Consider the following 21,762-nt stretch of genomic DNA (forward strand, 5'->3'; position numbering starts at 1 on the left):
ATGTGCTTACAGGTCCTAGAAATGTCTGAAAGTGAGGCGCAAAAGCACTTTAGGAGTAAATTCGACGAAGCCCTTTGTAACTCGTGGAAAACATCGTTAAATTGGGCGTCGCATAATATGTCCAAAAATAATAAGGTTACATGAATGCCAACAATCGCCAATAGCATGAGAGATCTAAAAGTGCTGTCATTAACGTCATCAAACATTACGTCGCGTTATAAATTGTAATGTTAAGATGTACGTTGACACGCATTTGACAAGCGCGTCACGTTGTCTGAGGAGGATTGAAAAAAAAAAAGAAAAAAAAGATAATGCTGTCGCTTTCGACAAACATTATTGTCAGAAAATCGACGATCCCAACCAGTACTTGAGACTGTGTGAAACGATCGTTGCTGCTAGTATCAATGAACTCGTACTATCGAGAGGTGACTTAGAGAAATGATCTTTTGAGTATCGGATACATTCGTACAGTTTTAGAGCTCTACTTCGTGCAGCACAAGCAGTCGGTGCCTACGTTCAATATGATAGAACTCTTCTTAATCATGGACGTACGGTACATATCAATTGAACAAGTTTTTTTTTTCCAGTTCTCCTTAATTAAAATTCAAAAGACTTGAAATTCTATCGATTCTAAATTGTTAAAGTTAATCGTAAGATTATTTTTATTTTATTAATCAATTAAACTTTGTTAAGTTGGATATTATTTTAAAATTGTTTATCTTGATATGCCAAAAGTTTGGGAATATTATCTGTAACAATAAATTGCTGTATTTGTCACGAACATTATAGAAAAAAAAAAAACCAGCGCCGCACAAACGTTGTTTAACTTTTCAAAGAAGCGACAGGATTTGACGATTTAGATAATGGATGATATGATTTATTCTGTATCATTGGCAATGACAGTGTGATAACTTGAAAGCAATATCTATTTTGTGAAATTGCCTGTAATAGTTGAAGCGTTGCGACCAAATGATCAGCCTGAGACGATTTTAATCGAAATATTATAGTATTTTCCTTATATATAACTGCGCAAAAACCTGCCGATTAATTGCCAATTTATGTAAACGCGCTCCGTCGATCGAAGGTATTTTTCTTAGATTATGTTCAAAAGTCTACATCTCATTTAATAGAAAAATAACGATACACTTCATGCTGGTGACTAGTAAAATTTCTTAATTACTATCACGCATAATATCGTATTTGAAATACATATACGCGAAAATAATTTAAAAAAAAAACCAATACGAGAGATATATATTTTGATAAATATACTGCAATATAACTATTATTACTATTATCCACATATTAAGCGATAGTTAAATCCAATAGGGCCACTCATACTTCAGCGCTGTCCTACGTAATAGACCGCTATGCTTTCTAAAACGGCTCTAAAACGCACAACCGTACGCGCGTTCTTGACAATGTAAGATAAGATAATGATCTCTAATACACTAGAAGGAAATAAATAATGTTGCAGACTGCGTCAATGCTGCATATCCATATCATCATCCTCTTACTAACGCATTATATTCGAATTGTCAAAAGAAAAAAAAAAAACTAACGAGACAAAACTGAAATCTTATAAGTACATAACATTATAGATATAACACGTATGTATATTTTGAAGTTACCTGAGTTTAGGTATTTCTTAGCGCCGCTTTCAATTTTATTTGTAGACGGATTGCGTGGGCCCCGCCAGACGGTAGCGTGCTGTAAATATGCAATATACGGGAACTGATGGAGAAGGGATACATGTTTCTCCACCAATCTCTACGCGCGTGTATATCGTGTATGTGCGTTCTTTCACTGTACGCAGGTGTACACGCATCCGCAATCCCGGGGAAAAGAAGCCGGCTCATTCTTCAAGCGTATTTTCTGTTATATATCTCGGGCAATCACTCGCAATCAGTTTTTTTCCTTTTTTTTTCTTATTAGTAATGTCAGAACACATATAATTTTATATAAAACGTGGATAAATCTTCTGTACTGTTCAGTGTTTGTTGTAAATAAAACCAACTTCGAAGTCTGAATCTCTTTAATTGTAGTAGTTCTGAAAAATTATCGGCGTTATGCGAATTACTGTGGAATACGAAAAAGCATTCTATTTTATTATTAAATTAGAGAGCTTATATTAATCAGTGTACCCGTCGGTGCGTTGGAAAGACGAGTAGTGGAAGTCGTATAAGAAAATGACGGCTACCGAGGAAACGGAGCCGTTGATACCCACGACTTCGATATCTTCTGTCAGTAAAGCCCAAAGAATCACTTATCATACAGTTTCCTTCGTAAGTACAAGATATTGATTTCAACGTAACATACGGATGAACAATTTGATGTAGTAACCCGTAATAAAATTAATTTTTAGTTAAACACATTGTACACATTTTTCATTTTATTTTACGTACACATTTTATTCTCGTATACGTTTCTGAAAGTTCTCTTAAGCTGACATTCATATCTATGGCTTCGATTTTCTGATCGATAACATACTCGGACATGGATATTTAAATTTATGATTATTGTAGGAAGATGATGAAAGGGATGGATTGCATGCCAGAAACTCGGAGAACTCTTTTGATCTTAGACCAATTTCGAACCTTTCGGCAACTGATTTCAACAACGACAGCTTTGGCAACAATATTACGTATACGTGGAGCGACGTAAATGTATATTATGCCGTGAAAAATGATAAAATTTGGGATCGGCTAATGTTTAGAACCAGAAAATCCGTTGTACAGAAACATATATTAAAAAATGGTAAAATAAAAAAAATTGTTTTAATCTTTTTCTTTAATGTTGTTTTGCGGGCTTCACGCTGCTTTAATTTCTATATTACGAATTAAATCATTTTAGTTAGTGGAGTTGCTTACCCTGGCGAGCTGCTTGTGATCATGGGCGCGTCAGGCGCAGGCAAGACCACTTTGTTGAACGCGTTAACGTTTCGTTCGCCACGTGGATTATCCGCGTCTGGTCTGATGGCTGCTAACGGCCAGAGAATATCTTCGGGCGTCCTCACTTCGAGGATGGCTTATGTTCAACAAGACGATCTATTTGTTGGTACGCTAACTGTTACGGAGCATTTGATGTTCCAAGCGGCACTCCGAATGGATCGGCAGATTCCTCGAAATCAAAGAATTAAAAGAGTTAATGAGGTCATTAATGAGGTAGTCTGATTATATCAACTATGTAAATATTCTTACTGTAATGCCCGAGCATATTTAATGGCATTTCTTTCGGAAGCAGCTCGCTCTTTCAAAATCCCGAAACACTGTGATTGGAATACCCGGGAGAGTAAAGGGCCTCTCGGGCGGTGAGATGAAGAGATTATCCTTCGCTTCTGAGGTACTGACCGACCCTCCATTGATGTTCTGCGACGAGCCGACGTCGGGCTTAGATTCCTTTATGGCTCATCAGGTTGTCTCTATATTAAAAACATTGGCGGGTAAGTTTGAGTCGATAAAGAATTTTAATTTACGAGCAAAATTGTATTCAGCATTTAAATGAAACAATTCAACAGCACGTGGTAAAACAATCGTCGCAACTTTACATCAGCCGTCTTCAGAGTTGTTTGCTTTATTTGATAAAATTCTACTGATGGCCGAGGGCCGAGTGGCTTTCATGGGTACAACCGCGCAAGCTTGTGCCTTCTTCAAAACGTAAGTCTTCATAAATAGTTATTTCTAAGTCATTTTTAATTTGCATTTTGTTTTGTAGCCTCGGCGCCGCCTGTCCCAGCAATTACAATCCTGCTGACTTTTTCGTACAAATGTTAGCCGTGGTGCCAGGGCGCGAATTAACTTGTAGACACGCGATCGAAACGACGTGCGATACTTTCCAAAGAAGCGAGTACGGTGCAAACATCGCCCAGAAAGCCGATACCGTTCACGGTGAATTCGAGGATACCCTCAAACAATTAAAGTACTCCAAGAAGTCTGGCCGGTCGGTTTACAAAGCGAGTTGGTGCGAGCAATTTCGCGCGGTTCTATGGCGATCCTGGCTGTCTGTGATCAAGGAACCGATCCTTATTAAAGTGCGCTTCTTGCAAACCATAGTACGTTCTCCCTTTAATTTATATATAAAAATTAAAATGCAGATCTACACATTGTAAAAATATTTACTTGACGAGTAAAACAATTTTCAATTTTAATTTCTCTGACACTTTGCTCATTCGCGAGAATAATTTTATTTGGCAAAAATGTAATAACGAGTAATTATAAAAAGGCAATATTAAACTTATTATCACAGATGGTCTCGTTACTGATCGGCGTTATTTACTTCGGCCAGCAAATAGATCAGGATGGCGTAATGAATATCAACGGTGCCTTATTCATATTCCTCACCAATATGACATTTCAGAATGTCTTCGCAGTCATTAACGTGAGAGTTTAAGATGTAATGTATAAATAGTCGCGCTATATTTGCAATTTCGGTTTTAATATTAATTATTAGAAATAATATAAGAAAACGTTCAATAAAGCTAACATGTTTTTGCTGCGAGTAGGTATTCTGTGCCGAGTTGCCGATTTTTCTTCGCGAACATAAAAACGGTATGTATCGCACTGATGTCTACTTCATCTGTAAAACTCTCGCGGAAGCGCCGATATTCTTAGCAATACCGTTAGTTTTCACCGCCATCGTTTATCCCATGATCGGCCTTTATCCAGGTGTAAAGCATTTCTTTATTGCTACCGCTGTAGTAGCTCTCGTAGCCAACGTGTCAACTTCGTTTGGTAATTGAGAATTTACATAATACTATACATACCCCTTTTTTTTTTAATAAGTCTAAACTTTTTTTCAGGCTATTTAATATCTTGTATTAGCAATGGCGTATCCATGGCCCTCTCCGTCGGCCCTCCAGTCATAATACCATTCTTGCTTTTTGGCGGCTTCTTCCTAAATACAGCGTGAGTATTTTAAAGCGTCTTAAATAATAATGATTAAAATGCTGATTAAAATATTCATTTTTTTTACATATAATATAGGTCCGTGCCATCTTACTTCGTGTGGTTTTCGTATTTATCCTGGTTCCGTTATGGCAATGAGGCACTTTTGATCAATCAATGGTCTGAAGTCGATTCTATAGCGTGCACCCGGAGCAACGTGACGTGCCCGAAATCGGGACACACAATTCTTCAAACTTTCAATTTCAAAGAAGACGATTTCTGGATGGACATTGTCTGTTTATTCGCCCTTATCATTTCATTTCGGTTTTTAGCATTTTTCGCGCTATTGTCAAAAACTCGTCATTCCAAATAATCTTATCACAGTTTCTCCACCTGTTTGAACGACAAATACATTAGTAAAAAGTAGCAATTTGCTTTATATAACATTGTGTGTATTTTTAATAAATAATTTTAACAAAATTTTTGTGTAAATGCTATAATAATATATGTATGCGTCTAATGAGCAAAATTAAAGATTTACAAATATGACAATAATAAATATAATTTGTATAAGTAATGATCACTTTGGTAATCGTGTTTTTTTTCTATTATAAGTAATTGTAATCGTAATTGATTACTTTTTTTTTTACAATTCTGCTTGTATGAATATCGTTGAGAATACTAGTGTTAACGCGGTGACCGCAAAAACGCCACGTAATAGAAACTTGGAAAAATGTACGCCTCGACAACGAAACAACACGCTGCAGTTACCACCTACATGTTGGCGTTTCCTGTATTGAAGCTGACCATTCTTTCGTTCGCATCTGGGTATCATTTCAAACCGGTTGCCATACATACCGTGCGACCGCACGTATGTACCATACATCAAAGATATGAGAAACAATCTCGAGAGATCTTCGAATGTGTGGCAAATAAAAAAAAAATAGAACACCGAGATCTAGATGATATATTACTCGTGATATCGGTTCGCGAATTAAAGATTGTACCGAGATTGTTATTCCACTGGAATCAAGCAACACGATATGAAATACAGGGACGAGAAAGGCATGCTATTATTATTACTAGTAATATAAATCGTTAAAAAACAACGTACAACAATTCCAATGGGGAAATAAGATCGGTCTGAACTGGCCGCTCGTCTGTTTCACTTGATGTACATATAGGGTTTCGGTTTTCGATTACCGTGAGTCTTCTGAGTCACGAGCGTTTACTACGAAGCCGAGGGTACTTTCGGAGAAAGCCTCGTGTAGATGTCCACGCGCTCACTTGAGAATGAATTATCGATTTATGAGCGTTGGATTACTGGATTGTTTGGCCGTTGCAAGGTATTGTCTTTAATCTTACGATGTTTCTGCAACATTTGTCATAATTTTGCACATTAAAAATCAATAGTGATTTAATAAAGTTTATAACGTACTGCTACTAATAATTAATATTTAATATCTTACGTTTAAAAAAAAAAAGACAAAATGTAAGCATTTACATTTGTATACGAGCTTTTTGCGATCGATAAACTAAGACAAGTCTCCCCAATAACGCACTGCGTGAGTGTACGCATGATATTCAGTTGTAAAGAAAGGCGAAGGGAAGCGAGTAGACGAAGTGCATCAGGTGTATCGAGTGGTGGTAGAGTTACACGCGCTGACGAGAAGCTAACGCGACGTCTACGAGAGTTGTGCTTTTAGTGTCAATCTTCGTTTCACGACACGTTTCATCATTCTGCAAACACGTGAACGTGCAATTACATTGTCCATAAACGAGCTATTCTATTTTCATCATTAGATAACAGCAAGATAACAGCAGTATGTTTTGCATATCTTTTCTTGCGTAAGAGCAGAGACCAATCTGAAAATGAAATTTAGTTTTAATTACATCTTCTAATAAGTTCACTAATCGGTTATCGTATTAAAAAGTGTTATAATAATAGAGACACTTAAAAAAATTGTTTTTTAAATTAAATATCGAAAAAAAAATTCTCGTTCTTATTTATCTGTGTTCTCTCATCAGATCTGGAATGACGTAAATATTAAGTTTAATGCTCCACAACGTAAAATTCATCACAAAGCTACGATGCTGTCTTGGCAAAACTTATCCGTTTACGCGGTGGATCGACGCATCGTAAGCAAGCAGCTTATCAATAATGGTATTTAAAACATCTTCATATAATATGAAATAAAACAACATAATAAAATGCCTGTCGTTTTTCCAGTTCGAGGTGTAGCACGACCCGGCGAAATCATCGCGATCTTAGGTGGCAGGTAAATTTCGTAATTAATTATATTGCTTAAATTAACTAGCGTATTGTTCGTAATTAAAACTTTTTTATTATTATTATTTCCTTATAGTGGTGCTGGAAAAAGTTCGCTGATGACAGCATTGGCACTTCGCGCAGAACGTAGGTAGATTTTTCATATAAATCGTTTAATAATTTTTCAATTAAATCTTTTAAGAAGAGATATTCGAACCTTAGCTTTTACTTAAATTGCAGCTGGTATCGTGGTGCATGGTGATGTTCGTGTCAACGGTGATTTAGCCAGTTCATCATACATGAGACACCACAGTGGCTTTATGCATCAGGAAGATATGTTTATCGAAACGATGACAGTGCTCGAACATATCTGGTTTATGGTGAGATTATATTTTCCACATTACAGCGTCCTGCAAATTGCAAACGTAAAGTATTTTTAACGATCTTTATTAGGCCAGAATGAAATTAGACGGGAGAATGCACACCTCAAACATTCGTCTCAAGATTGACCGTTTGCTGAGAAACGTCGGCTTGATCGAGAGGCGCGACACTCGCATCGGCGGCGGTGATGACGGCAAGGTTTTGTCGGGTGGAGAAAAAAAGAGGCTAGCTTTCGCTACCGAAGTGCGTACTCACGATTTATCCTTACGAATGCTTCTTGCAAATTTCTGAATTTTTCCAGCTACTGACGGATCCAGAAATATTGTTCTTGGACGAGCCGACTACGGGACAAGACGCACATTCGGCTGGTGTTCTCGTGTCACATATGACAGCCTTCGCATTGAGGAACCGCACGGTTTTGTGCACCATACATCAACCGAGTTCCACTATTTTCGAAAGTTTCCATCGTATAATTCTTTTAGCCGGTGGTAGAGTGGCGTTTGCCGGCACCAGTACGCAAGCAATACAATTTTTCGCCAGGTATGTTTCATTACGAAGATGAAACAGATGATGAATTGTAATGCAATCTTTATTTCTTTTTTTTTAATTATTTTATCCGTTTAATTTTTATATGATTATCGCTTGCATTGTTCTTTTCTTGTATGAATTAATCCCTTTAAAACACTGTTTTATTCCACAGCCAAGGCTATGAGTGTCCATGTAATTATAATCCGGCCGACTTCTTAGTGGCAACTTTAGCAATTGCACCCAGTGGCGCGGATGGTAGCGGAAGAGTCGCGCAGAAAATTTGCGACGCGTTTCTCACAAGTGAAGCCTGCAACGAAATAGACGTTATATTGCAACAGGAGCTTGATACTACTCGTTCGCAGTTATCCGTAAGAAAAAATTACAAAAACAAATGTTAACAATTAATCGCAACGAGATTCGTCTTTTTGGTTTCAGACCAAAGAAAATATCCGCGAGTCACGTACCTTGTAAGTAATCTTCAGTTTCCTATGTAAATGATTTTGTTAACGATTTAAATATCGAAAAAAAATCAGAGGAAGTTTGATGATTTAATTAACTGATGTTATTTAATGCAGTGTTGAACCAAGCTGCTGGTTACGACTTTATTGGCTGATCCATCGTGGATTTCTACAAGTTCTGCGGGATCCTTCAGTACAATTAATCAGATTACTGCAAAAAGTGGTGAGTGGATTGGCAAAGCATTCCCAAATTTCGATACTTTTTCAATTAAAATAATTAAACAACTTGTTGGAAACTGAATGACGAATCGGGTTGCAGACTATCGCAACGACCGCCGGCTTGTGTTTCGTAGGTGCCGTCGATTTCGATCAATTGGGCATTCAAGCTGTTGACGGTGTCATATATCTTCTCGTGTGCGAAAACACATTCTTCCCCATGTACGCCACTCTGGCGTTAATTCCGCAAGAATTGCCACTTCTTCTTCGAGAGTACAAAGCGGGCATGTATCCCGTCCATATTTATTACCTGGCACGAATGATATCGCTAGTGAGTTTGATTTTTTAAATCGACCTATGCATACGGGCACTGAGTCACGTGTTTGATTTGTCAAAACGTGAGATTTTCAGGTACCTGGACTGTTGGTGGAACCGATGGTGTTCACCGTAATAATGTATTTGCTGGCGGGTTTGCGTCCCGCGATGGACGCTCTCGGCTTAACTATCTTGGTAGTGATATTCACGATGAACGTATCTACAGCCTGTGGTAAGCGTTTTTCGTTTCTGTTCAAATATCAACAGCAGATTACGCATCTGTTTATCTTTCTCACGTTCCAGGGTGTTTCTTTTCGGCTGTCTATCGGAGCGTGCCGCTGGCAATGGCATATCTGGTCCCCTTCGATTACGTTCTCATGATAACCATGGGTCCTTTTATTAAGCTAGGGTATTTTTAAATATATTTTAATATCGCTCCATATAATTTTTTGCCAAATTTAAAAATTGCTAGACATATATTGGTATACTTAATAAACATCCTTCCTTATAAATAACTAGTCTCACTATAAATGCAGTTCTTATATAACATGGATTCATATAACAGAAAAATTGTGGTAATACTTACATAACGTGATAAATCAGCCCTACTGCATTAGGTATACATGACGAAACTAATCTTTCATTTCCACATATGTTAGCAAAAGAGCTACAAGTTCCATTTCTGAATTTTTCAAAAGTTGCAACTTATAAACAATTAATAATTATTAAATAAACTTTTATAACCCATATGCCATCTCCATGTTATATAGGTTTCCGGCATAGCAAAAAAAAAATAAAAGAATTTTTTTTTTCTGTGTTCATTATACTTTTAAATCGTCGAGTTTTTTTCAATTTCCTTTGTTGACGTCTGATTGGCAGCTCATTGCCTGCATACGTGCGATGGGTGAGATACTTCTCCTGGCTGCTGCACTCCACAGAGGCTCTCACCATCATCCAGTGGAGAGGCGTGCAAAATATATGTAAGTTACATCGAGTGTCATCCGTCCGAGAGCTGCATAACGGATCTCGTTTCCTATAAACAGCCTGCGAAACGACCGAGCTACCCTGCCTCACCGAGGGCACCGAAGTTCTGGACCGCTACGACTTCGATGAGCGCAACTTCTGGCCCGACATCGTTCTCATGGCCGTTATTTACGGCGTCTTCCATCTGCTGGCGTACATCTTCCTGTGGAAACGATGCAGAGCGAGATAGAAAAGCGAATCTTAACACCAAAACAAATTATGTATTCCGCGAGCGGCGTTTGCGATCAAATGTGAATAATAGAAATAAATGTTCGACATTTTAGAAATCTGATGCTTTATTACCTGCGACAATTATTGCTCTGTATCTTAAAAGAAAGAATTCGTTACCATGCAAATTGGAATACGTTAATTTAGATGGTTGGTTAAATAAATTAGACTAAACTGATATATACTTGGCTTGAAGAGGCTCGTAACGCCGATCGTGTCAGTGTTGAAATCGTTGGAAATTCAAAGAGTAACAGAGCTCTGTTTTTTCAATCGAAAGAGTTAACGTGCGATCTATTCGACTGATCGCCGACAGATGACACGTCAAGTCATTTTCCGACTTGCGCGGAGAAAGGAGGAAGCGCCGCAGCGGCGCCATCTGATGACAAGCAGACATTCGCGCCGGAGGGGAATCGTTGGTGCATTCGCAGTCTCGGTGCCGTTCGTTCCAGTCCGACCATGTTACTAGCGGCGACGGTCGCCGTTCGTTGAAGAAGTCGTTAAGTGCAAAGAGATCTTCCGCGTCTCGCAGCGCGAGCAGTATTCCTCGCGGGCGACGTGGCCGCGCCTTTGGAAAAAGGATACCGCGTTTTCGAAGGCCTCCCCGTGGAGTAACGCGACCGGAGAGCCGCGGTAGCTGCGTCATGTGCGTCTCCCTAGTGTCACAGAATTGAGGGCCCCCTCCTCCCTGGAGTCGCCCCCCCTTTCTCCCCGGAGTATCAGTGCTTGGACGGACTAGCGCAAGGTGCGAGAGAGAGAGAGAGAGAGAGAAAAGAAGAGAAAAAGAACGAGAAGAAGAGAGAGAGGACGAAGCAGGAAGAGCGCGAGAGCCGCACAATGCATCCCGGAACGGCGGCACGTCGCCGACGCGCCGTTGAGCGTCGCCGTCAAGTGCTCCGACCGCGCGTTACATCGTCGGTCGTTGGACGCGGATGAGAAGAGGCAGCCCGCGTCTTCGTCGGCCAGCGGAGGCGCTGCGAACAACAATTGCGAACAGCGCGCGATATACCCTGCGTGAGGTAAGTTCGGCACGCAAGAGAGACGGCCCCGCTCGATTTTCCCCTCGACTTCGGGGCCCTCCCCTTTCATCTCGTCCCCTCCCTCCCTCCCTCCCTCACCTCTCTCCTTACTCGCCGTCCCTCGCGGATCCTCCGTCCGAGGGACGCGTTACGCTTCGTTTTACGCGAAGCCTGCGTGCCGCAACATACGGCCGGAGCGAGAAAAAGTGAGAGATAGAGAGAGATCTCCCGAAGTTCCCAGGGATTTTCCAAGGAGCGCGGCTCTTATCTCCTGGATATTTTTCCCGTTACTGCTTAGTTAACGCTCGGTAAGTTCAAGGGAGATAGGACGGAACGCTCCTCGCGAGGAGGAACAATCTCGCATCGCGGCCGTAAATCGTCCGAGCGTTTAAACTCGCGTGCGTCACACTTTTACGTTCCGTTTTACGTCCCGCGTTGTCGTAAAAAAGAAAAGAGAGAAAAAAAAAAGGGGGTGTCGTTACCGGATAATCGCGCGGGAAAGATCCAGCGAGGTTTCCCCGGCAGTTTTGCGTAAGAAACCCGCGCGCAACGTCCGTGTGCTGCGCGCGTGTGTCTTAACATTGTCCGCACGGCGGTTTTCACTTCCCGGTTGACGTTTCTAAGAAACGGCAAAAACACGGACACGGCGGGAGAAGGCGCATTTGGCACAGGCACGGTTTGCGGGAAGGCGAGATCGCACGGCTGACGACGAGGACGGTTCATGCGAAGCGATGATGGATGTCGCCCAGCAATAATAAACGAGAAAACGATCAGCGTGGCGTGCACACGCGCGTGCACGCACATACACGCACGTAGAACGCATCGAAGGCACGTGCGTGTCTATTAATCGCGCCGGTTCATAACCTTGCGCTTTCGAGGATTCCTGGCGCCGCGTTTTCCCGTTTCCGATTCGTGTATCAGTATTATTTTATCAATTCGACGCGGCTCCTCGAGCCCGCTGATATCATGCAATTACTGGACCTGTTTCTTTTTTTTTTCCTGTAGCCTGAGCTAGAGTACGTTTGAAGCTCGAAAGCGAGATAGGAAGCTGCAGCGTGGTTTGCGGCGATAAAGCGTAAGCTGTTTAGGACATGTTATCGCGCGGAGAACGTCTTGCCCAATTTTATAATCACGCACGAAACAGTCGCAATTGCTTTTTGCCGAAAAATAGATAAGAATTGAATTGGCCATTGCAGAAAAATGTAAGTGCTACGGTTCGCAAAATGGTAATTAGAGATTAGAGACTTTGATTTAAAGTTTTCAAATTTTTTTTTTTTTTTTAAATAAATTGATTTTTGTTTCGTAACTAGGAATCGAGGCAGGCCACCAGAAAGAAATCGATGTCTTACGAGATATTTCGTATTTTATACGCCGATATACAATCGGTTATAAAACCTCACGACGTGCCTCGTAAGGTATTCGCCTTTCAGGCGGTCAAGTTCTACAAGAAGTTCTTACAAGAAATTCAATATTTTATCTCGCGGTGAACAACTTCGGAGGTCTCCATTTTCATAATTATATGTCACTATTTCGCTCGCTCGGCTCGGCGAAGCGTTCCATTTTTTTGATTGCGAATGTATCGATTGAAATAAACGCGTGTGCTTCTTCGTACAAAACCTATGACAAGCTCGCGACGATTCGACGTACGGTCTGCGTCCGGTCGACTCGATCGCTACGCGATTTTCCACGCGATCCGGCTGAACTGCGTGGAAAATCGCGTGGAGCAAACGAGGCCGTTCCCGCGAGACTCGGTAATGACAGATCGCTTTTTGCAAACAGAAGGCCCGCGATTCGCAGCTGCGGCGCACCAACTTCGACGGCTTCAAGTGGTGGCTACACGCGACGAACTCGATCGCCGGTCTTCACGCCGCTGTGAAAGGGAGAAAAGAAATATAAAAAATAAAAATCAAGAAACCGCGAACACCCGTTGCGAAGAGAGCCAACCGCGTTTCGAAGTAATTACCGGCACGGTCGCCTTCGAAATGGTGCGCTTTATACGGTTTCAAGCGCACGGATATACACGCTCAACTTCGTTTACACCTGCGTGCGTCCCACATGCGGTCGAAAAAAAAAAAAAAAACTACGCCCTTATACGCCCTTCTCGCCCTTAAGATCTCGTATGACACGTCAGTCCGACCGACCTCGACGATAGGCTACGATAAGAGCCGTTTTCTGACGTGCGTATGTGCGTGATCGGGCCAGCGCCTTTCGTTTCTCGCGGGAAACCACGTCAATTCGCTTAATGACGTTAATTCTACGGATGCCAAGATGTCGTTCAAGAGCGGAACGACGAGTCCCGCGAAATTGCGGCTAGGTCAGAGTATAGTCGGCCGGTCGCGATTTCGGAGAATCGTTGGCGGTAACGCATCCCTGATCGATCTCGCGCGAGATGAAGTCGCTCGAAATAAAAAAACGAAACATATTGTACGCGATCTCCTGCCTGCACGAGAAACCGTCGACACGTTCGAAAAGTTCGGTAACTTTAAGCGTAACTTTTAACGACAGCTGCTTTTTCAAAGAAAAGCCGACGGCTGTTAAACAACATTGTTTTTCATTTAATATTTCTGTCTCATTGTGCTTTTTCATGTATTAATACTTGCAATAATTCCGTCTAATTTTGCTGTATTGGCTGGTTTCAGGACAAGGTGCAATGGCTGACGACCGAAATAACCACCGGGGCTTCGTCAGGCAGCCGCACGGGGTAAGTGACGTTTTACCACGTTAATCGCCAAATAGATTGAATCGCCGATTAGCATGCCCTCGGCGCTCTCGCAAAATTCGGTAATTTTAGAAAAGCTGCGGAGCCGCAAGAGAGAGAGAGAGATATATATGAACAAGAGTGGCCGATGTTACATCTCGTGGCCATGGTAGGAATCAACCACGTGGCCGCTTGCTCGATCTTCTCTCCTGCGGGAGCGTGAATTTTTAGATTGGAATGCATTCCACGCACTGACATTGACCGCACCGGCACCGCACTCATCTCCGCTCACAGCGACTCTCATATTTGTTCTCCTCGCAGATGAATTTTTTTTTTTTTCCGTAAAACTCGGTCTCGCATCGACGATGACGCGTTCGCGTGAGGTCCTGGCGCGCACCATCGAGAAACAAATAGATAGTGAGCTGTGATGAATCGCTGACGGCAAGACTATTACCGAGACGTTCGAACATCTCTGTTGCGGTTGCGAGCAGTGGTACATTTCGGAAAATCGATGAGCGCACGATTTTGACGGCCACTTGTCACGAGCTAAACGTTTCTCGTTCGAAGAAATAAATCACGACGCTGAGAGAACCTCCGGAGAGATTTTTAGTAAATTATCCCGCGAGAGAAGGAGAGAGGAGGAGCGTGTGCATACTCCGGAGAACGATAAACGTACGCGCGCGCGATGGCAGTTTGCGTAAATAAGCAGCTTAAAAATAGTTCACCGAGTGTGTTATACCGGAGAGCAAATAAAGCCTACCCGGCTTTAAAGTCATAGTACACCGTTTTATGAAAGTTTCCTCGAATATACTTGCCTTTACGCTGCCGTTCGTTTACTGAAAAAAATCCCTCGGACTTACCGCGGGGATGTCGTGTCACTCTTCTACGGCACGCAAATAAATTTGCAATCGCCACTTAGGCAAGGAGACGTTTATTTTGTAAGGGATTCCTTGTGGAGTTCGAGACACTCTTCCGCGGCTCGCAAGTGTCGTGACCCTTTCGTGCCGCACACATTTTACTTCATACGCTTTCATTTTGTAGTAGCACGTTTACTTACATTGTTCCGCCTCTTACAGGTAATCTTCTTCAAAGCGCTTACTTGAGTTTGTCCCGCGTTGACCCGTGGCATAATCACGCACAACGTACCATTACGCGCGCTCTCTCGCCACAACGCTTGCTCATCGATTACTTCTCCGATTAGTCCACCCACCTGTGTGCACATGAATCTGCTTTCGATGACGCAAATCCGGCCGGCACATCGTACGTGCGTGATCCCATTGAAAGAATAAAGAAAAGAAAAAAAAAATAAAATAGACGAAGAGCCCCGTCTTCAAGAAAAGGAAGGCATTCTGTCAAAAAGAACAATCTCTACAGCCCGGTTCGAAGTTAATGGGTTCTAATTTAAGCGCTGAAATCCGCTTTCGAGATATAGAATCGAAGAGATTCGTTGCTGAATTGTAATAGTAAATCGTAATCGTAAAATAGCCCATTCGTACGATGCACTTACGAGTAAATTACGATTAAATTACGATTAAGTTGCCACGGGAGTATCGAGACTCGTCATCATGAAGGAACAAGCGAGCTCTTTGCGCAGCAGTTCACGAGTCTGTCTTCGTTCCAACGATGCAATCTGCAGCAGAAAGAAAAAGCCTTCCTCAGACACGAGGCAGATGCGACTATCACGCGACGCTAATTAATCAATTGTTCTCGTTCCACTCTCTTATTTTTAATTTGATTCTGGATCTTTTCGATTGCATCTCCGCGTTTTTCCCGCTCGCTCTGCTTTCTCTTTCAATAGAAATTTCAATAGAACGCTTTCATCTCGTTTCATTCCGAGTTCGCAAAATGTAACGTAACGTGGTTGAAAAAAAAAAAAAAAGGAAAATCAGACAATAACTCGTGCCGAACGTCCGTCTGTACTCGCGTGCGAAATATTGTGCGCGTTCGTGAAAGCGTCGCATCGGCCCGTTGTTGAGCCCTTTTCATTGAAACAAAGTGAGAAACGTTGAAGGCTATCACTCCGCCATTCGCTTTTAATACAGGGACGCGCGGCTTCCTTCGCGTTTCCGATGCGATCGAGCAGTTATCAATTCAATCTCGCGAGCTTGACGAGTTGTAGGCATTCCGCCGAGTAAAAGGCATAACGTAACGGTCGACAAAACAAGAAAATTAAGAAGACGCATCCTGTAATTTTGCCTCAGTCTCTTCGACCACATCTCGTTCCCAATCGAGAAACCGATTTCGAAATTGTCTTAACCGCGTATACCAAGACAAAAAAAAAAGAGAGAAACGTGAAGATTGCGTATTACACGTCTCTGGAAAACTTTTGCACGAAATGTAATTCTGGCTGGAAACGAGTTCTTCGATTGAAAATGGAAAGTTTTATATTTTTCTTCGTGCATTTGCATTGAATGCTTTTCCGGGAGCCTTCAGTTCTTCCTGTTTAGAACGAATAATAGATCTCAGGTTTGCATTCTTTTATAATTTTATATGAAAAGGTTTTCTTTTATTAACGACGATAATTTCATTGCCTCAGCAGGCGCGTTTTAGCAGCAAAGTCGATAGGATCTTGCAGAAAATCGCGAGAATTGATCGACTGGTTTAACTTTCGCGGCTGACGGACTTTTGCATTTTCGACCGTGAGTGTCTTCTCTCACCGTCCACGAATTCGACCGCAGCCTCTATTAAACTTATCGTGATGACGCACGCAGACGCTTTCACGCAAGCCATTTTGATAAATTTTTTTTTCAGAAATTTCTCGCTTTCGACACCTTGGAACTTTATGTTGGGCTTCACTTTATTGTATAAAATTTTATCTTCTTTTCAATATCTCCACCGAACGAGGGGCGAAGAGTCATTGATCTTTTTATATCCTGCACCAATGCCAATGGCAGACTATCCGAGATGTCGCCAAGCTTTATCAGTCGTGTCAATTATGTATGATTCGCCGAAGCCAAACAATGGATCGGGTACGATTGGCCGAATAGGTAATCGCTTGGGCGTCATGTGTCATTAATGTTCATTTATAAATTAACTTTAATTCCGGTTTAACATGCTTTAAATCTTTTCTTTTTTTTTTTTCCTTTTTTTCTTTTTTTTTAATCTTTAGAAACATTGATGAAAATGGACATGATGGAACGTCCAGAAAAAAAAAGAAAGTATGAACGGTTTCATTCATTTAACGAGAAGTAAAATAACTGGGAAGAACTCTGTAGTACTGCGTTTTAAGAAGGACAGATATTCGCAAAACAAGAAAAGTTCCAGGAGGGATAGGAGATAAAGATGTGTCACGAGAGAGGTCAAGCCGTCAGTCGCCGGTGGCGAAAACGCGCGTGCCATGGTTGCGACTATTGCCGACGACTATCTCTGTTTTGTAGGAGGTGACGATAACGATGACGCGACGTCGTCAGGAGGGAGTAATGCGCATCGTGTTAGCAAATTCCCCATGGTCGGACCGCCGTCGACGGTAGTCGGTTACGGCAGTACCGCCGTGGCCATCGCGCCGGTTATGGCCACGAATGACGGCAACGTGATGTTGTCAGCGGCTGCGATTTTTCCGCCGCGGGATCTACGCTGAATAATCGCGTAAAACGAGTGCGACGGGTCTTCCTGATCACCTGGCTTGGCGACCGAGACGATAACGATGTCAATCGCGATGATGGTTCGCCTATTAGTGCGTACCGTGGAAAATTAATTTGTAAGAGAACTCGCCCGTCATCTCTCGCGATGAGTTTCATGCTTGATTGACCTACGGGGTAAGTCGACCGGTATGGGAAATTCGCCCGAGGAAGAGCCGCCAGCTCTTCCTTCGAGGAAACCAAAGGCAAACGCCTTTGATAGCGGGAGCGTGAATGTCACCAAATTAATACACGTCTCCTATTAATTTTTCAGCAAAATTGATTGTTCCCGAAACTAAAATTAGAGATGTGGGGCATCTCGGTGACGTTAAATATTCACCGGACCGCGGCTGACCTTTTGAAAACTTATCAATCTTCTTTCTTTGAACAAGACTTTAAGTAAAATTTCTAAAAATCGTACGATTGATTACACGTTTATTCAACCGGCACGGAAACTTGGGAGAGCGTACGTTCACATACGACCGGATGTGATATTCCTGTCTTCCTAGATTAGCCGATTTCACACTCGGCGACAAAATGAATCTCTCGCAAGAGGCGCGAGTTTCAGGAGAGGCGTGAGATCCTTTCCCGCTCTTCTTTCGCTTTTCATTCACTCGCGAAAGAGCTGTGCAACAGCTTTTTTTTTTTTTTTTCCCTCGGCAGTTCGTCTTTTCATTTTCTTTCGGTGACGCGCCACGGGCGAGGTCACATCGCCAAGCGTAGCTTGGAAACATTCTGCTTTTTAAACGCGACGCGTTTAAGGCTCGCGCTCGCCTCGATTCGAGGCACGTTTGCGACGCCGAAAAGGAAACGGCGACCGCGAGATCTTTTTTTTTTTTTTTTTTTATTTCAAGATCAGCGACTACGCTGACGAGAATGGACCGAGCGAGTGGCCAATCGATACACAAATAGATCAATGCGCAAAATAAGTAAACTCCTCGCGTACGTCAAAGGTCACTTAATTGTATAAAGAGCAAAGAGAATCCAGCGGGATTTTCAATTTTATTTTTGCCGCTGGAAAAGCTAGGACTCGACTATTCGGTCGTTGCTTCGCAGTTGCTGCTTCTTATGTAAGACACGCCGGCAAAACGGAATTACGTAAGCCACTTGTACGCGAGACGTACTGAATCGTATTAGCACTGATACAAGGAAAACTTCGCTCGCGAACAGTACGTGGTGATTGGCATGAAATGAGAATAGTTTCGTCGCGTGGCGTGAGCGAATGAAGAGTACAATTATCGCGTATTGTTCGCATGAGTCGAGCGTGAAACTTGGCCGATGTAGCATTCAAGAAGAGGAGATCATTCTTAGCTTCTTCCTTGAAGTAAGACAATCTTTTATTGTCACATCCTGTTTTTAATATCTTGTTTAATATTTTGTATATCTCGATACGGGGGTCGCTCGGCGCGATATCTCTCTGGAGATCGTAAACAAATGACCGTAACGTTCTCCGGAACTCGACGTTATCGATGTCGGAACTGCGCACCGCCGCGTACGAAGGCGGAAATGGCGAGCGTCGCGGTCAGCGAAAAGGATAACAGACCTCAAATCGAAGATTGGAACCCCTCGCGAGCGTTGGCGTGAACCGGTTTGCGATCGGTTAACGGCTGATTAAAACTTTAGGCGAGGTTTCTGCGAGATCTCCAAGAAGCTCTCCACGAGAGTCTCTCTGGGCGTTCTCAAAAACCTCGGAACGATATTTCCTTTAACTAACTCGGAATCAATCTTTCTTTTCCAGAAAAAAAAAAAAAATGTCTGCGAAATATCTACGACTCTCGATTGATCGGTGAAAGATGATAAGAGACGCGAATTAAGGGGGGAAAAAAAAAGTAGAGCAGAATCCTTTGATAATCTTAAGCGGAGTAATCAGGAGAGACTTGGTTTGAAATCTAATTGCAAAAGTAAAAGTTGGAAAGGATTGTATGCTCGTCGAGGAGAAATCGTTTAAATTGGCAGCTCACAAATGACATCCGGTAACGCAATATTCCCGGCCGAATATTCGCGGAATATCGCGTCGAGCGAATGTCATGTAAATGCGCTGCTCGCCGGCAGACATGACGCTTTTGTGCCCGACGCCGTCGATTCGAAGGGTGAGAAAATGAGATCGTTAATGTGCTCGCGACCTTGCGTGATGGAGTTCCCTCTTCTCGCAAGTGGAGCTGAACGCATGCATACGTAAATACCTCTCTAACCAACCCGTTGCCCCGTCGCCGGGACTTCCATCCTGCCCGAAAGCAAGATGTGCCTCGCCAGCGGTATATCGAACGCCGCGATTCGCGATGCGTGACCAGAAGGTCGGAGAAGGACGGGACACGCGTGTCCGAAGACGTCGCGACGCGAACGTGTCCGCGTAATTATTGACCGTTGCCGCTCCGCACGGTTTGGTGACCCACTTGCCGTTGACAACGCCTATTCTCTTCTGACCTACATCGTCATCGACGCTCGCTCACGTCCGCGCGATCTGTTTTCCATGCACAGGAAGATCCCCGGCCGACCGACTTCGCGACCGCCCGCGAAATACCGGAAAATCGCGCGACGCGAAACAATCGCGTAGGTGCACGCAGTCACCCTTGGACAAAAATTTCCGATATCATCGGTACCCATTATTCCCGCATCGCGTGGTCGCACGGCGTTATTCGTGACCATCGAACGGGACAGCTGAATAAAAAAGAAGATGCTATCAACTCGAGTTTTGAAAAGGTACCGCTGATACGTGCCGGTCTCGTTCGCGCGAAATGCACCCGGGTGGATTAGATAACACGGAGAACTGCGAAATGCCGCTGATCGTTGTCTTATCTATCGTCCCGTCGACTTGTTTCAATTGTATTCTATTTCATTATCCTATGTTTAAGAAATTACATTTTTGTGGCGAGCTAGCTGGCTCATAAGTCAAAAGAAAAGAAACGCACGTTTTTTTTTTCTCAGAAAGAAAAAAAAAAGAGTATAAATCTCTAGAGTTATGCGAATCTTCAGCTTTCGCTTTTAAAGTCTCGTTCGAATTTACTTTTCTCGATTTCTTCTCCGTCGCGAAGACGTCTTGTTCCCATTCCTGCGTTGTTTTCCGCGATTTTCACTTCCAGCGAACTGAATCCTCTACTCTCGATCCTAGGTGAACATTATAGCGAAGTTGAGCCGCGTATTTTTTGGCGATTCGCCAAATTTTACTCTACCCACGATAGAGAGCGAGAGCGCTAAACGTCTCTCCAGCTCTCCGCCGCCTCCGCCTCGGAGTCGGCTTGGAATAATTCTTGGCGAATATCCACGAGTCTGTCTGCCGCGTTTTCGCACTGCACCGATTTTCCTAGTATTAGTCGGCCTGCCCAGACGGTACAAATCGAGGGAGGAACGACGAGAGAGCGCGAGAAAGCATTTGATCGATGCTCCGCAAACATATACGGTTCACGCGTGAATTTGGAATTCTATTTCGGTAATTCGAGCCTAATCTGGCCTTCAATGCTCAACAACTGTGCGAATCGTTAGCTGTTAATGTTCATGTTAGAGAAATCTCGCGACATATGCAAGATACGTGTTTTTAGTGTGGCTTTCTGCGACTTGCTGGTCTGCTAAAGTGCGCTTATCGTTAACATTGAGCGAGATATCAAGATAATCGAGCAATCAAGTGGTTTTGATAAACTCAGCAAAAAAAAAAAAAAAGAAATAAACGGTCTAAACAAATGGAAAAAAAAAATAATATATCAAATACAATATAATTTTATATCTAGAGAAAGAGTCAATGTTTCTTCAGTGGAATACTTGACTAACGTATCAGACGTACTCGCAGAAAGATATAGTCTTAACATGTTCTTCGCACTTGAGAAATATATTTAATATTTAGTTTATGATAGTTTTCGAGCTTTGTCATTAATTTATCAATTATTTGCAGGTAGGACATTCGTCTCCTCCACCACCAGCGCCGAGTTCGGGCCCTGGTTCAGGTGATCCGGCATCCCCGAAATCCGCTCAAAAGGAGAACTCGCCGCCTCGTGGTCCTCGAAGCCTCCTGCTCCGGCGCAGCGAGAATGGCTACGGATTCACGCTACGACATTTTATCGTCTATCCACCCGAGTCCTGTTGCGTGAGTATTACCGAGACGATGTAGCGAGTGAAGCACTTCGAAGTCGAACGAAAAC

The 21,762-nt window shown here is 42.6% G+C and overlaps 5 protein-coding genes across 11 annotated transcripts in view; 4 read left to right on the forward strand and 1 right to left on the reverse strand.

Annotated features, from left to right (window-relative positions):
* Positions 1-2,026, forward strand: part of Pi3k92e (phosphatidylinositol 3-kinase 92E) — a 6,684-nt gene extending 4,658 nt beyond the window's left edge. Inside the window, exon 10 of the mRNA XM_070674394.1 lies at positions 13-2,026. Coding sequence (XP_070530495.1) covers positions 13-144 — 132 coding nt within the window. The 3' untranslated portion in view covers positions 145-2,026. The remainder of the gene's footprint in view (positions 1-12) is intronic.
* The window catches only part of LOC139113322 (SID1 transmembrane family member 1), a 13,140-nt gene extending 10,178 nt beyond the window's left edge, over positions 1-2,962 (reverse strand). Inside the window, exon 1 of the mRNA XM_070674397.1 lies at positions 2,871-2,962. The gene's annotated coding sequence lies outside the window, so the exon portion shown is untranslated. The remainder of the gene's footprint in view (positions 1-2,870) is intronic.
* Positions 2,144-5,497, forward strand: LOC139113324 (protein white-like). The gene is made up of 10 exons (XM_070674403.1): positions 2,144-2,285; positions 2,526-2,757; positions 2,854-3,164; positions 3,244-3,442; positions 3,518-3,656; positions 3,715-4,051; positions 4,246-4,377; positions 4,502-4,730; positions 4,799-4,904; positions 4,983-5,497. Exons 1-10 carry the CDS (start codon positions 2,190-2,192, stop codon positions 5,254-5,256), a joined length of 2,055 nt encoding a protein of 684 aa, XP_070530504.1. The 5' UTR covers positions 2,144-2,189; the 3' UTR covers positions 5,257-5,497.
* A 1,261-nt stretch (positions 5,498-6,758) lies between these two features.
* LOC139113337 (protein scarlet-like) lies at positions 6,759-10,344 on the forward strand. The gene is made up of 14 exons (XM_070674426.1): positions 6,759-7,047; positions 7,114-7,162; positions 7,250-7,299; positions 7,393-7,532; positions 7,606-7,776; positions 7,835-8,073; positions 8,234-8,429; positions 8,497-8,528; positions 8,637-8,742; positions 8,839-9,066; positions 9,147-9,282; positions 9,354-9,459; positions 9,930-10,030; positions 10,094-10,344. Exons 1-14 carry the CDS (start codon positions 6,975-6,977, stop codon positions 10,261-10,263), a joined length of 1,797 nt encoding a protein of 598 aa, XP_070530527.1. The 5' UTR covers positions 6,759-6,974; the 3' UTR covers positions 10,264-10,344.
* A 395-nt stretch (positions 10,345-10,739) lies between these two features.
* The window catches only part of Rhogap19d (Rho GTPase activating protein at 19D), a 28,044-nt gene continuing 17,021 nt past the window's right edge, over positions 10,740-21,762 (forward strand). For 3 of the 7 annotated variants that reach the window (XM_070674385.1, XM_070674387.1, XM_070674386.1), the window contains exons 1-3: positions 10,740-11,317; positions 13,957-14,018; positions 21,516-21,707. In XM_070674385.1, coding sequence (XP_070530486.1) covers positions 13,968-14,018; positions 21,516-21,707 — 243 coding nt within the window. In that variant the 5' untranslated portion in view covers positions 10,740-11,317; positions 13,957-13,967. Of the gene's footprint in view, positions 11,318-13,956; positions 14,019-16,884; positions 17,771-21,515; positions 21,708-21,762 lie in introns of those variants that run through there. The other 4 variants (XM_070674391.1, XM_070674390.1, XM_070674389.1 and 1 more) reach the window with 3 other exon arrangements.

The sequence above is a fragment of the Cardiocondyla obscurior genome, linkage group LG02 (assembly GCF_019399895.1).
Source record: "Cardiocondyla obscurior isolate alpha-2009 linkage group LG02, Cobs3.1, whole genome shotgun sequence".
Lineage (NCBI taxonomy): Eukaryota > Metazoa > Arthropoda > Insecta > Hymenoptera > Formicidae > Cardiocondyla > Cardiocondyla obscurior.

Bases quoted from the DNA above. Each gene is read 5' to 3' on its own strand.
- LOC139113324 (XM_070674403.1), top strand. From the start codon at position 2,190: ATGACGGCTACCGAGGAAACGGAGCCGTTGATACCCACGACTTCGATA. The intron at 4,052-4,245 runs GTACGTTCTCCC...TTATTATCACAG, and splicing joins TGCGCTTCTTGCAAACCATA to ATGGTCTCGTTACTGATCGG. The intron at 4,378-4,501 runs GTGAGAGTTTAA...TGCTGCGAGTAG, and splicing joins ATGTCTTCGCAGTCATTAAC to GTATTCTGTGCCGAGTTGCC.
- LOC139113337 (XM_070674426.1), top strand. From the start codon at position 6,975: ATGCTGTCTTGGCAAAACTTATCCGTTTACGCGGTGGATCGACGCATC. The intron at 7,533-7,605 runs GTGAGATTATAT...GATCTTTATTAG, and splicing joins TCGAACATATCTGGTTTATG to GCCAGAATGAAATTAGACGG. The intron at 9,283-9,353 runs GTAAGCGTTTTT...CTCACGTTCCAG, and splicing joins GAACGTATCTACAGCCTGTG to GGTGTTTCTTTTCGGCTGTC.